The sequence below is a fragment of the Balaenoptera ricei genome, chromosome 13, assembly GCF_028023285.1.
Source record: "Balaenoptera ricei isolate mBalRic1 chromosome 13, mBalRic1.hap2, whole genome shotgun sequence".
In the NCBI taxonomy this organism is placed as follows: Eukaryota; Metazoa; Chordata; class Mammalia; order Artiodactyla; family Balaenopteridae; genus Balaenoptera; species Balaenoptera ricei.
In genome coordinates this window covers 82,020,761-82,034,361 of record NC_082651.1, presented here as the reverse complement: position 1 = coordinate 82,034,361, position 13,601 = coordinate 82,020,761, and the positions used below count along the sequence as shown (strand labels likewise).

The 13,601-nt window shown below is 43.4% G+C and overlaps 1 protein-coding gene across 1 annotated transcript; it reads left to right on the top strand.

The window, feature by feature from the left end:
* The first annotated feature begins 5,681 nt into the window (after positions 1 to 5,681).
* Positions 5,682 to 13,116, top strand: CENPA (centromere protein A). Its single transcript, XM_059942985.1, has 5 exons — positions 5,682 to 5,831; positions 10,902 to 11,011; positions 11,544 to 11,621; positions 11,908 to 12,063; positions 12,437 to 13,116. The coding sequence occupies exons 1-4, from the start codon at positions 5,738 to 5,740 to the stop codon at positions 12,040 to 12,042; spliced, it is 417 nt and encodes a 138-aa protein (XP_059798968.1). The 5' UTR covers positions 5,682 to 5,737; the 3' UTR covers positions 12,043 to 12,063; positions 12,437 to 13,116.
* Positions 13,117 to 13,601: the final 485 nt, after the last annotated feature.

Here is a 13,601-nt window from a genome sequence, read left to right as displayed (position 1 = left end):
CAGTGGGTAGAGTTCTTGACTGTGGAGACCGAGTTCCAAATCTGGCTCTGACTAGGGGCCTGAGAAGCCCCTTCCTCTCCCAGGCATCAGTCTCCTTGTCCCACGGATAAAGGAAGTGAACCAGATATATTCACAGATGGCCCCAGGAATCTGTGGTCTTTGTCCCTACTGATGACCTAGAAACCCTTCCATGGCCGACCAGCAAGAGGCACCAGGTGTGGTTGGGACTCACGATCGACCTTAATGCCCAAAGAAAAGGAGGCCACTTTGGCGGAGTTCACTCATCTTTCAGTCACTTACTGCTGTTCAGGAAGGGTGAGACCTGGCAGGATGCCAGCCCCAGCCCCACATATACACAGGGACTGGCCCTGGCCTCTCCAGAAACCAGAATTCTCTTCCTTGGGCCAGCTTCTCATTCTCCCAGAAGTGCCGAATCCTGCTCTGAGGATGACTGTCCTGGTGCTCATTTTGATCCTGGCTTTGATGCTGGATGATGGGTCACCTCACAATTAGGTAACTTGTCTCTCTTTCATACTCTGTTTCCTGGGGTCAGTCCACAAGTTCATCTGGCTTAGAAACTGGATGAAGATTAGGACTATTAGGAGCTTTTTAAAACGGCTTTTTTTCTACATTCCCTGCTGCTCTCTTTGGTCTGATCCGCTACAACCACCAGAATAATTCTCCCAGGCCCCACACCCTGAGATTCTATAGTTCACTCTCCATCAAGATACCACAGTAACTCCATGTTCCTGGCAGTCTCCCTGGAAAGAGACCAGGAGCTGTCAGGGCAAAACCTCTTTCTGACATTGGGAGGATCACCAAACTAAAAGAAGCTTCTAGCCCTCCTGTATCAATTAGCTTCCATCTCTCATGCTTCTTCCCCCAGATCCCAGCAGGGATCCAGGAGTATGAGTGGGGCTGGCTGGTTTTTTCTCATCTTTAAGTCACTATTCATCTCCTCTCCAGTTTATATGAAGGCAGAGAAGCTTCTTGAACTTCAGTCAAGACACTCATTGAAGCCAGCCACTGTGTGTTCAGTTACGGAACAGAACAAAATCGAAGACTACTAATGGCATGCTGGGAATATATCCACAAATACTGTCTAAAAAGCAAGGAACAATTATTCACCAATGAATTGGAGAGACTAGAAGAAATCAATAAATTCCTAGAAACATAGAACCTACCAGGAGGAAATAGAAAATCTGAACAAACCAATTACTAGTAAGGAGATTGAATCAGTAATCAAAAGCCTCCCAAGAAACAAAGGTCCAGGACCAAACAGGTTCACTGGTGAATTCTACCAAACATTCAAAGAAGAATTAATACCAACCCTTCTCAAACTCTTCCCCCAAAAAAAAAAAGAAGAAGAAGAGAAGGGGACTCTTCCAAACTCATTTTATGAGGCTAGCATTACCCTGATACCAAAACCAGACAAGGAAACCATAAGAAAAGAAACTTACAGGCCAATATCCCTGATGAACATAGATGCAAAAATCCTCAACGAAATATTAGCAAACTGAATTCATCAATACATTAAAAGGATCATAGTGGAATTGATGATCAGTCCCACCATGATCAAATGGGATTTATTCCAGAGATGCAAGGATGTTTCCACATCTGCAAATCAGTCAGTGTGATACACCACATTTACAAAATAAAGGATAAAAATCATATGATCATATAATGCAGAAAAAGCATTTGACAAAATTCAACATCCATTTATGATAAAAACTCTCAACAAAGTGGGTATAGAGGGAATGTATCTCAACATAATAAAGGCCATACATTACAAGCCCACAGCTAACATCACACTGAATGATGAAAAAAGCTGAAAGCTTTAACTCTAAGATTGGGAATGAGACAGTTTTTCCCACTCTTGCCACTTTTATTCAACATAGTATTGGAAGCCCTAGATAAAGCAATTAGGCAAGAGAAAGAAAGGAAAGGATCCAAGTTGGAAAGGAGGAAGAAAAACTGTCACTATTTGCAAATGACATATTATATATAGAAAACCTTAAAGACACCATCAAAAAACTGTTAGAACTAATAAACAAATTCAGTAAAGCTGCAGGATACAAAATCAATACACAAAAATCTGTTGCATTTATATACACTAACAAACTATCAGAAAGAGAAATTAAGAAAACAATCCCATTTACAATTGCATCAAAAAGATAAAATACCCAGGAATAAATTTAACCAAGGAGGCGAAAGACCTGTATACTGAAAACTACAAGACATTAATGAAAGAAATTGAAGACACAAATAAATGGAAAGATATTCCACGTTCATGGATTGGAAGAATTAATATTGTTAAAATGTTCATACCATCCAAAGCAATCTACAGATTCAATGCCTATCAGATTCAATCCTACAAAACTCCAATGGCATTCTTCACAGAAATAGAACAAAAAATGCAAAATTTGTAAGGAACCACAAAAGACCCCAAATAGCCAATGCAATCTTGAGAGAGAACAAAACTGAAGGCATCACATTCCCTGATTTCAAACTAGACTACAAAGCTATAATAATTAAAACAGTATGGTATTGGCCTAAAAACAGACACATAGATTAATGGAACAGAATAGAGAGCCCAGAAATAAACCTGCACATACATGGTCAATTAATTTATGACAAAGGAGCCAAGACTATACAATGGGGAAAAGAACCGTCTCTTTAGTAAATGGTGTTGGGAAAACTGGACAGCAACATGGGAAAGAATGAAACTGGACCACTGTCTTACACTATACACAAAAATTAACTCAAAATGGATTAAAGACTTGAACATAAGGCCTGAAAGCTTATAACTGCTAGAGGAAAACAAGTTCCTTGACATAGGTCTTGACAATGGTTTTTTGAATCTGACAACAAAAGCAAAGGCAACAAAAGCAAAAATAAATAAGTAGGACCACTTCAAACTAAAAAGCTTCAGCACAGCAAAGGGAGCCATCAACAAAATAAAAAGGCAACCTACTGAATGGGAGAAAACATTTGCAAATTATATATCTGATCATGGATTAATATCCAAAATGTATAAAGAATGCATACAACTCAATGGTGAGAACAAATAAACAATTCGATTTATAAATGGGCAAATGGGGACTTCCCTGGCAGTCCAGTGGTTAAGACTCCACGCTTCCGTTCAGAGGGCACGGGTTCGATCCCTGATCAGGAAACTAAGATCCCACATGTCCTGCAGCGTGGCCAAAAGTAAAATAAAAATGGTCAAATGATCTGAATAGACATTGTTCCAAAGAAGACATAAAGATGGCCAACAGGGACATGAAAAGATGCTCAACATCATTAATCATCAGGAAAATGCAAATCAAAACCACAGTGAGATATCACCTCACATCTGTTAGAATGGCTATTATCAAAAAGACAAGAAATAACAAGTTTTGAGGAGGATGTGAAGAAAAGGGACAACTTGTGCACTATTGGTGGGAGTAAATTAGTGCAGCCACTGTGGAAAATTGTATGGAGGTTCCTGGAAAAATTAAAAATAGAACAACCATGTGATTCAGCGATTCTACTTCTGGGTATTCAAAGGAAACAAAAACACTAACCTGAAAAGATATATGCACCTTTGTGTTCATTGCAGCATTATTTACAATAACCAAGATTTGGAAACACCTAAGTGTTCATCAATGGATGAACGGATAAAGAAATTGTGATATATATATATATATATATATATATATATATATATTCACAATGGAATATTATTTGGGCATAAAAAGAAATCTTGCCATCTGCAACAACATGGATGAACCTCAAGGGCATTATGCTAAGTGAAATAAGTCAGAGAAAGACAATACTGTATGATCTCACTTATATGTGGAATCTTAAAAAAAAACAACAACAACACTATTTTCTACCTTTGTTTTCTACTTATTTCTAATAGAGCAAAGAAGGCACTCTAGATCTAAAGCAGAATTAATGAGTGAAGATTTGCTTTGTTTGATTAATGGGTCCTGAGGACTGGTGTAGTAGGACTTCTTGCCACTGTGTCACTGAAAAACAACTATCCTTCTGTGATTTGACTGCATCTCAATGGGTTCAACCAAACATTCCTTTCCTTTCCTTCCTCCCCTTCCCTTCCCCCCTCCTGTACTCCTTCTTTCTCCCTTTCTTTCTTTCTTTCTCTTTCTTTCTTATTGTGGTGAAATATACACAACATAAAACTCACCTTATTGACCATTATTAAGTGTACAATTCAGTGGCATTAAGAACATTCACATTTGTTGTGCAATCATCACCCATCTCTAGAACTTTTTCATCTTCCCAAACTGAAACTCTGTACCCATTAAACAATAATTCCCTTTTCCTCCCTTCCCCCAGCCCCTAGCAACCACCATCCTACCTTTCTGTCTCTATGAATTTGACTACTCGAGGCATCTCATGTAAGTGGAATCATACAATATTGGTCCTTTTGTATCTCATTTATTTTGCTTAACATAATACCTTCAAGACTCATCCATGTTGTAATATGTATCAAAATTTACTTTCTTCATAAGGTTGAATAATATTCCATTGTATGTATATACCACATTTTATTTATCTATTGATTCACTTGGACATTTTTGGCTATTGTGAATAACACTGCTATGAGCCTTAGTGTACAAATACCTGTTCAAGCCCCTGCTTTTAATTGAATATACACCCAGAAGTGGAATTCCTGGATCATATGGTAATTCTGTGTTTAATCTTTTGACCAATTGCCATACTGTTTTCCACTGCAGCCGCACCATTTTGCGTTCCCACCAGCAGTGAACAAGGGTTCCATAAAATCACTGATTTTGTAACATATTTCCTGATTACAGTGCATGTTAACTGTAGAACATCTAGATAATGTAAAAAAAAAAAAAAAGTGTAGAATATAAAATCCCCTTTATTCTAACTACCTAGTTCTACATTTGACCTCAATACATATTATCCCCAACAGGAAGGGAAGGGGTCATTTCCCTGTTACGAAAATGCTGGAGAGCGTGATCCAAAAACAGAGCTGAGGCCTGCCCTGCTTGACCTCATGGTCAGAGGCCCCATCCTGGCTGTCCCAGGACCCTAATCATCAATAAGGTTCATGCAGTTAAGCTGACTTCTGAGTCATATTCATGGGCTGCTCCTGGTCTCAGGCGAGACATGGGATGGTCACATTCTCCGTGGGCCCGTCTCCTCATCTTTAAAACCCACCTCAAGATTGATAGAGCAAAACATAAAATGTTTGCGCAAGGTGATTCGTCTAGAGAAACGCGTTCTACACATGTAGCACCAGCTACATCTTCATAATCGAGCTTTCATTTCGCGGCCAGAGAGCGCCGGAGGACGTGGGTCTGATCCCTCAAAGATGCGGTCCTGCCCAAGGGAGCGGAGGACTGGAGCAGTTCCCGCCTCATTTCACTTTTCCAAGTCCCCATTGGCTGATTCCTACCATCGATCCGCCTTGTTCCCGCTGTCTTCTCCTATCACCGCCGCCGTTAGCCTCTCGTCCTGTGCTCTCATTGGTCCTCCCCGCAATCGCTCTGCGCAGGAGCGTTCCAGAGGCAGCCACTGGGAGTCGCTGGATTCGGTTTTTAAAAAACGCCGGCAGTGAATCCGCGGTGGAGCGGGTAATTTGAACGCCACACATCCGGGGCACGCAGCCGGGGCGCTGCTGGCCCTCCCCTGGACCCCAGCCTCTGCCTCCGGACCCGGGAGGCCGAGAAGGAGCCGCGGTCCGCAACCCTGAGCGCCAACCATGGGCCCGCGCCGCCGGATCCGCAAGCCCGAAGTCCCAAGGAGGCGCGCCGCGAGCCCGGCTCCTGCCCCACCCCGGCCGGGCCCATCCTTAGGTAACCCGCCGTGATCCCTTTCCCTCCGAGCCGGCCTCCCGGCAGCCTGTCTGTGAGGTGGGTACGGCCGGGTCCGCGTGCCCATTTCACAGACGAAAAAACCGATGCTCGCTTGCTGAGCCTGGGGTCCAGCCCAGTCTCCTGACTCCCGGTCCGCTGGCCTTCCTCTGCAGGGGGTGCCAAAGCGGTTCTGCCGTCCAGTATCCGCTCCGGGACGGCCCAAGGTCCAAGACCGGGGAGGGACTGGGGAAGGTAGTTCTGAGGAGGAGAAAGGACTGGCCCAGACAGTATTCTTGATTCTACTAACGTGTATTGAGTGCTTACCACTAACTAGGCATTGTGTTAAACTCTTTATATGAATTAACTCAACTTTATATTGTGCCCATTTTACAGATGAGACAACTGAGGCACAGACAGACCTGATAATTTGAACAAGGTCACCCAGCTTGTTCCCGCAGACACGGGATTTTTAAAAAAATCGGTGTTTGTGCTTTTTTCAAATGCAAAAGTATTGGCTGCTTTTTGTGACAATTTCAAACAACAGTTCTAATTTTAGAAGGTGCCTTTCCAGGTGTTTTTGGTTTTTTGTTTTGTTTTTTTCCTTCAGTGAGTGGCTGTATTGGTCCTTAACCAAAGTGCCCTAACTCAGACGGTGCTCTCACCTTGTTCCCTTCCAGAGGTAGCATGCCTGGAAAGAAGGCTGGTCTGTGGTCCTTAGTTTCTGTGCTGTGGTCTGGTGGATGGGATACCCACAAACAAGAACTGTGGCAGCAACTGCTTTACTTGTCTTCTGCTCTATAGCTAAGAGCAGGGTGAAGAAAGTATTATTGGTTATTTATAGATGTTGCTATTGTGAATGGGTTGTTTTTTGGGTTTGTTTTTTTTTTTTTTGGTTTTTTTTTTTTTAATACTTCTTAAGGCCTTGACTTTTTTTTTTTAATTAATTAATTTATTAATTTATTTATTTTTGGCTGTGTTGGGTCTTCGTTTCTGTGCGAGGTCTTTCTCTAGTTGCGGCAAGCGGGGGCCACCCTTCATCGCGGTGCGTGGGCCTCTCACTGTCGCGGCCTCTCTTGTTGTGGAGCACAAGCTCCAGACGCACAGGCTCAGTAGTTGTGGCTCACGGGCCTAGTTGCTCCGTGGCATGTGGGATCTTCCCAGACCAGGGCTTGAACCCGTGTCCCCTGCATTGGCAGGCAGATTCTCAACCACTGGGCCACCAGGGAAGCCCTGGGTTGTTTTTGTTTTTGTTTTTGTTTCTTTCCTTAACATAAATAACCTTTGCATCTAGCTAACTTGCTGAATTCTCTTGTTAATCCTAAGAGTCTTTCAGTTGCTTTAATTGAAATTTTTAAGTGGACCATTATACTGTTTGCAAATAATGACTTTTGAGTCTTCTTTTCATTTTTATACATTTTATTTCTTATTTTATTGTTAGTGAGGCCCTGAGACTAGTGTTGAAATAAGAGCAATGTTTTGGTCATCTTTGTCTCATTTGTAATTTTAACAGGAATATTGTCACATATGATGTTCACTGTTGCTTCCGGATGTAGAAGCATCCTTACAACTCCAGTCCCCTGATTCACTCTCAGCTCAGGATGACCTTGCCTCATGCTTCATTGAGGAAATAGAAGCCTCCAGACTGGATTCCCCTTTATCTTCTCACAACAGAGAACCTAGGTGACCCCTTTCCATCAAAAGCCACTCTTCCTCCTACATGAGCTCTTGGTCATATTCTTCTGTCACCTTCCCAGGGGCTTTCTGTTATCCTTACCACCCGCACTTGGAAGTAAATTCATACTCCTTACATTGGCATTTGGCAAATGTGCTCTGCTATTAATGTTCTAAAGAAAAGGGCACCCCACATCCCCGGCTCCCTCATACTCCCCATTTCTCACTTCTGCCCTTCACAGCTACCCTTTTTTTTTATTTTATTATTTTTTTTAATTAATTAATTTGTTTTATTTATTTATTTTTGGCTGCGTTGGGTCTTCCCCGCTGCGTGCGTGCTTTCTCTAGCCACGGAGAGCCGGGGCTACTCCTCGTTGCGGTGCGCGGGCTTCTCATCGCGGCGGCCTCTCGCGTTGCAGAGCGCGGGCTCCAGGCACGCGGGCCTCCATAGTTGTGGCTCGCGGACTCTAGAGCGCAGGCTCAGTAGTTGTGGCGCACGGGCTCTGTTGCTCTGCGGCGTGTGGGAACCTCGACCAGGGCCCGAACCCCTGTCCCCCACATTGGCAGGCGGACTCCCACCCACTGCGCCACCAGGGAAGCCCCACAGCTACCCTTTTTAGAACAGCCAGACTTAAGTCTACAGACGTGTCTGTTTCTGTTCCCAGACACCCTTCAACCCATTCCAGTCTGACTCCCCACAAGCACTACCCCTACTTCCAGTGCCCTTGAACTGCTGTTGTGAAGGTCACCAGCTACTTTCATGTTGCCAACTTTATTAGACATGCCTGTGTCCTTCTCTTACCCTGTCTCTCAGAAGCACTCGACACAGTAGGTAATTTCTTCTTCAAAACACTCCATCCCCCTGGCTCCGTGATACACACACTCTGCAGTTTCTGCTCAGCAGTTTTCACTGCCTGTGCCACCTCTCTTCAGCATGTTGATGTTGGACTTCCATGGTCTACTTTTCCTTTCTTTCCCTTCCCCAGGTGGGCTCATCCCTCCCCGTGGCTCCAGTACCATTCATACACTGACAGCTCTCACATTTATAGCTCCACCCCACATCTGTCCTCTGACCCCGCACACCTACATCCAACGGCCTTTCTACTCGAAGACTCTTGGGTACGTCACACTAAACACATCTAAAAGCGCACTTTTGGTTACTCCCCTCCTGCTGCTTCATCCCCAGTTTCCCCCATTTCAGGAAATGGCATAGCCACTCACAGGATCGTTTAAGCCAGAAACCTGGGAGAGATTTTTCATCTTGCCCCCATGTCCATCCAATCCAAATGTAAGCTTAGGCACTTCCACCTCCACGTAACATCTAATCATGCCACTCGTTGCCTTCTCCACTCCCACCAGCCTAGTCCAAGCCCCCAGCACCCTAACCTGGCTACGACTTCCCTTCCACTCTTGTCCCTTTTCGGTTCTTTCCTTACGCAGCAACTGGAATGATCTTTAAATGTAAGTGGATCATCTCTCTGTCCTGCTTAAAAGCTCTTCTGTGGCCTCCCATTACTTTAGGATTAAATCTCAACTCCTTATGTCAGATTTTAAGACCCAACTATTGAATGTTTAATCCCAGTTCTTTCCCATGGTCTCTCTAATTGGTTACTTTTCACAAGCACTCGTTCCTGAGTCATAGCCTTCACATCTTCCCTTACCCCTCTGAGGTTATTATGTGTATTTCTCTTTCTCTCTTTTCTGTGATAACTCAAGTCCCTCTGGTATTGGTTATTTTGTTTGCTGAGTTTGGTCCCTTCCTTTCATGGTGTTGGCCTTTTTACATTGCTTGGTGATCTTTAGTTGTGTTCATCTTTCCATTCTGTGACTGCCGTGTCTGATTATTAAAGGCTGCTTCCAGCGACTGGATTGGGGACTGGTGGTGAGGAGGGAGGCAGGTGCCAGTAGCTCATCTCCTGGGTGTAGGGCCTCCCTCTTTCTCCTAAAAAGTCCCCTGTTTCTTTGGCCCCTGGGATAAAGCCTCCACTGCCAGCGCATCTGTGCATTGCCCCTCTGTCCCCATTTGCTCTTGGCAGCTTGTCTAACACTTGGCAATTAGTTCACCATATTAAATTCCTTCTGTGCAACTACTTGGTGTGGATTCTCTCTTCTTGGCTGGACCATGAATAACATTTCTTCAAAATGTTAGTTTTCGTGAGGTTTTTTATTTTCTTTTTTTTATTTGTTCAACTTCTCAGAGGTTCATTTGTTTTTATTGGTCCTTGGTTTAATTTATGGAGCCAGCTGTACTGTTTTTATTTTACACTCTTTTTCATTAAGTTAGTTTATTATCTTTAATATTTCTTTTGCTCTACCTTCTTTTGATTTACTTTAGTAATTCTCTCCCTAATACGTGAGTTGAACACTTAGCGGAATTATCTTTTAATGTTCTTGTTTTCTCGTAGATAGATCTTGAGGCTGTACATTTTCCTTTAGGACTATTTGGCTATATCGCTTAAGTTTTAAGGTGTAGACTTTTTATTTTTATTCATTTCTAAATAGCCTAATTTCAGTGAATTTTCCTCTTTAAGACGAGAGAAGAATTTTTATTTTTTATATTTTTGTTTTTTTAATTTCTGATCAGAGTTTGACTTTTTTGATTTCTACTTTTAGGAATGCTTTTAAGATTTTTTTGTCTTTTTTTGTTGTTGTTGAAACTAGGCTTTGAGCCAAAGGCTCTGACTTCATAGCCCAAAGGCCCGACACTGGCACTGAGTTATGCCACTTCTGAGCTCCCACCTTGGCCGCTAACATGCTCTGGCCAACTGTCTTAACCTCTCTGGGCCTCAGGATAACAGAGACAAGGGAATTGTACTAGATAATCTCTCAGATTCCTTCCAGCTCTTAAAAAATACCTAAAAATTGGACTTCCCTGGTGGTCCAGTGGTGAAGACTCCGTGCTTCCAACGCAGGGGGCGCCTGTTCGATCCCTGGTTGGGGAACTAAGATCCCACGTGCTGTGCGGCAGGGCCAAAAAAAACCTAAAAACAAAATTGGAAACTGGGTTTCCAATCCAGGTGGGAAAGATAGAGGAGATGCCCAGAGTACTGTGGGCCCAGAGGAGGGAAGTGACCCATCGGTTTGGAAGGGATTGGGAGTCAGGAAAGGCTGCATGGAAGAGTCGGCATTTAAAATAAGACCCTCAGAGGATCGTCACTGAGGGTCACTAGGACCCTCAGAGGATCACTTATTCATTCATTCATCTAACAAAAATTTACTTAGCACCAACCACTGTTCTCCAGTTGCTGAAGATAACCGCAATGACTACAATAGACAAAAATCCCTGCTTTGGGGGAGCCTATTATATACAGTCTACGATTTGGTACTTTGACAGCCAGGTTGCAACGCACCACCCGTTTTCCACTGCATTTTACTGTCTGACCCAACTCTTTTGCTCAGGCGCTCCCTCCCGTCCACTTGCTCGCCGGAAATATCGGGTTCTGAAGGAGATCCGAACTCTTCAGAAGAGCACACACCTGTTGTTAAGGAAGAACCCCTTCAGCCGCCTGGTGAGCTCCAGGGAGCTTCCCGCCAACCCCCATGCCGCCTCCTTTCTTTAAATTTCCCAGGTATTGGGCCCCTATCGCCTCTTGCCCAAATGGCAAGGGACCTCTTCTCTAGCCTGGTCGGGGACTCTTCATCTTCTGAAAACATGAGCCCACCAATTCTTAGCCCACCAAGAATTAGCCCAATCTAATTCTTTATGGAATTAATTTCTAACCCCTACCACCTTTGAACTGTGTTCTTTGATTACGTAAAAGGAACTCTGTCATCCAACTACCCTTTCATCCCTTGTCTTGCTCTGAGAGATTGTCTCCTCCTCTCCCCACCACCAATGAGGAGAGACGGGCCAATCTCTAAGCTCCCTGGAGTTGACACCAGCTACTAGTTAGGTTCTATGATTAAGGGCCAGGAAGGAATAACGGAAATGAAGATTCATGGAGACTCATGGAGAGAGTCTGTCTTCTCTTGAATCTCCTTTTACTCTCTACTCCTCCCCACTCCCCTTCTCCCTTGCTCCCCATCCCCACTCCTTCGCAGGCAAGAGAAATATGTGTTATATTCACTCGTGGTGTGGACTTCAATTGGCAAGCCCAGGCCCTGTTGGCCCTACAAGAGGTAAGAAGGGGGCCAAGGTACAGTTGGGTGAGGGGTGAGTATGGGAGAAAGGCAGGGCTAAATCTCACCTCCTTGAAAAGAACAACAAGGGACACCCAGGGTTTGGAGGCTAGGTTCTCATTTGGTGGTAGTGGAATTCCCAGGCAAAGTTCAGTCTCGTTCTGTGAATAATCCTTCCCCACAGTCCTTTGAGCCCTTAGAGACTGAGTTTAGCGGGTCTCTCAGCAAAAAGCAGCCCATGCCCCCTCGTCTGTGTCAGTCTTTCTGCTTCTCTTTCTGTCCGCAGGCAGCAGAAGCGTTTCTAGTTCATCTCTTTGAGGATGCCTATCTCCTCTCCTTACATGCCGGCCGTGTCACTCTCTTCCCGAAGGATGTGCAGCTGGCCAGGAGGATCCGAGGCATTCAGGAAGGGCTCGGCTGAGCTCCTGCCGCCCGTGACTCTGTAAGCTTTTCCTGCTCACCAGAGAGTGAGTGCACTTTGGGGGAAGAACACCTAGCTTCTCATCACTGTGGTGGGAGTTTCTGTGAAGGAATCTTCCTTCTCCATCCTTAGTCCTTGGCTGCCTCGCCTTCCCTTTGTTCTCTAGGAAAGGTTTGACCTAGTTTTAACTTGAATGCTTGGGATTCTGTGGCTCATGCCCTTTTGTACAACGTTAAATAAAGATATTTTTCAATTAAGTAATGACCAGACAACCTGAATCTCTGACAGAGTTAATCCTCTCCATTTTACAAGGACCAAATGACCTCGTTTTGATTAAAACAAAGTTCTTATTTTTGAAAATGCCTTGTTAGTAATTGTGATTCCTGTGTTTCAGGGATGATACCGGGGACTCTGCCCGTAACTAGGGCCAGATCACGGAGTACAAGGTGCTGCCTGGACTTGCTGTCTCTGAGCAGAGTGTGTGTGTTGCTTTTGTAATTAGGTTTTTTTAAGAAGAAGACTGCATGGCTTTCCTCTGTAACAGAGGTAATACATGACAGAATGAACACATTCCAAAAGTCCTGACAATAATTTCAGATGAAGAGACTCCAAGTTTGACTTCACTTTGCAAATTTTTCACACACCTGATGATTTGGAAGACATCAGATTTTCTAGCTTATGAGAGAAAAGGATATCTACTGATTATTTTAGATCTTTCTGTACCATTTAAATTTTTTACCATATGTATATTTACTTTTATTTAAAACATAAGGGGAAAAATAAGAGAAGACCACTTCAGCCAGTTGCCTGGAAGAGCCTGGCGCATCCAGCATACAAATCTCTGTCCTTCAGATTGATTTCATCATTAGTGGCAGCAGCAAGTTCCTGTGTGGATTGTGCCTGTCGACGGATTATATAGCTTTTCAAAAACTCAATTGGGATGAAAACAGGAAATCGTTAAGGTTTGATGTTCTGGCTCCTTCTGGTAAATTCCTATCAAAATCATTCAGAAATTCTAGCTTGTAGAATTTATTTTATTCTTATTTGCAAGTCATAGACGATGTAGCATAATTTATACTGCAGAATTTTTCATTCCAGGACTTTTAAGAGCCTTTTCAATGTTTTTACAGGTATTTTTTATAACTCCCTTGTGGAGAGATAATAAAAATAATTCTTTAATGAGAAAAAGTTGAAGCGAAGTTCACTATTATACAGAGTTTATACTGTGTCCTTTGTGTGTTAGCGTTAAGTTCTTCATTTGGACACTTTGCCAACAGCCACAATTTAAACAAGAGAATTCAGGGATGTGTTTTTGTCTCTGGTGGAGTAGAGCATGAGCAGATAAAAACCTTGCCCACCATAAAAAAAAAAAAACCTTGCCCATCTCTTGTAACTGAAAGCAGTTTAAGAGATTTCCAGAGAAATGGGAAGTGCCACCCGAAGACTTTTAGATATTGTGTGTGGTGAAAATGATTAGTGAGGGCGGACACTAATAATGATGTGTCAGCCAACTGAGAGACAAACTAAAGGGAAAAGGACCAAGTTCTGTTGTGTGATAG

Excerpts from the sequence above, each read along its gene's own strand:
- CENPA (XM_059942985.1), top strand. The coding sequence starts at position 5,738 with ATGGGCCCGCGCCGCCGGATCCGCAAGCCCGAAGTCCCAAGGAGGCGC. Across the intron at positions 5,832-10,901 it reads CCGGCCGGGCCCATCCTTAG|GCGCTCCCTCCCGTCCACTT; the intron begins GTAACCCGCCGT and ends TCTTTTGCTCAG. Across the intron at positions 11,012-11,543 it reads AGAACCCCTTCAGCCGCCTG|GCAAGAGAAATATGTGTTAT; the intron begins GTGAGCTCCAGG and ends ACTCCTTCGCAG.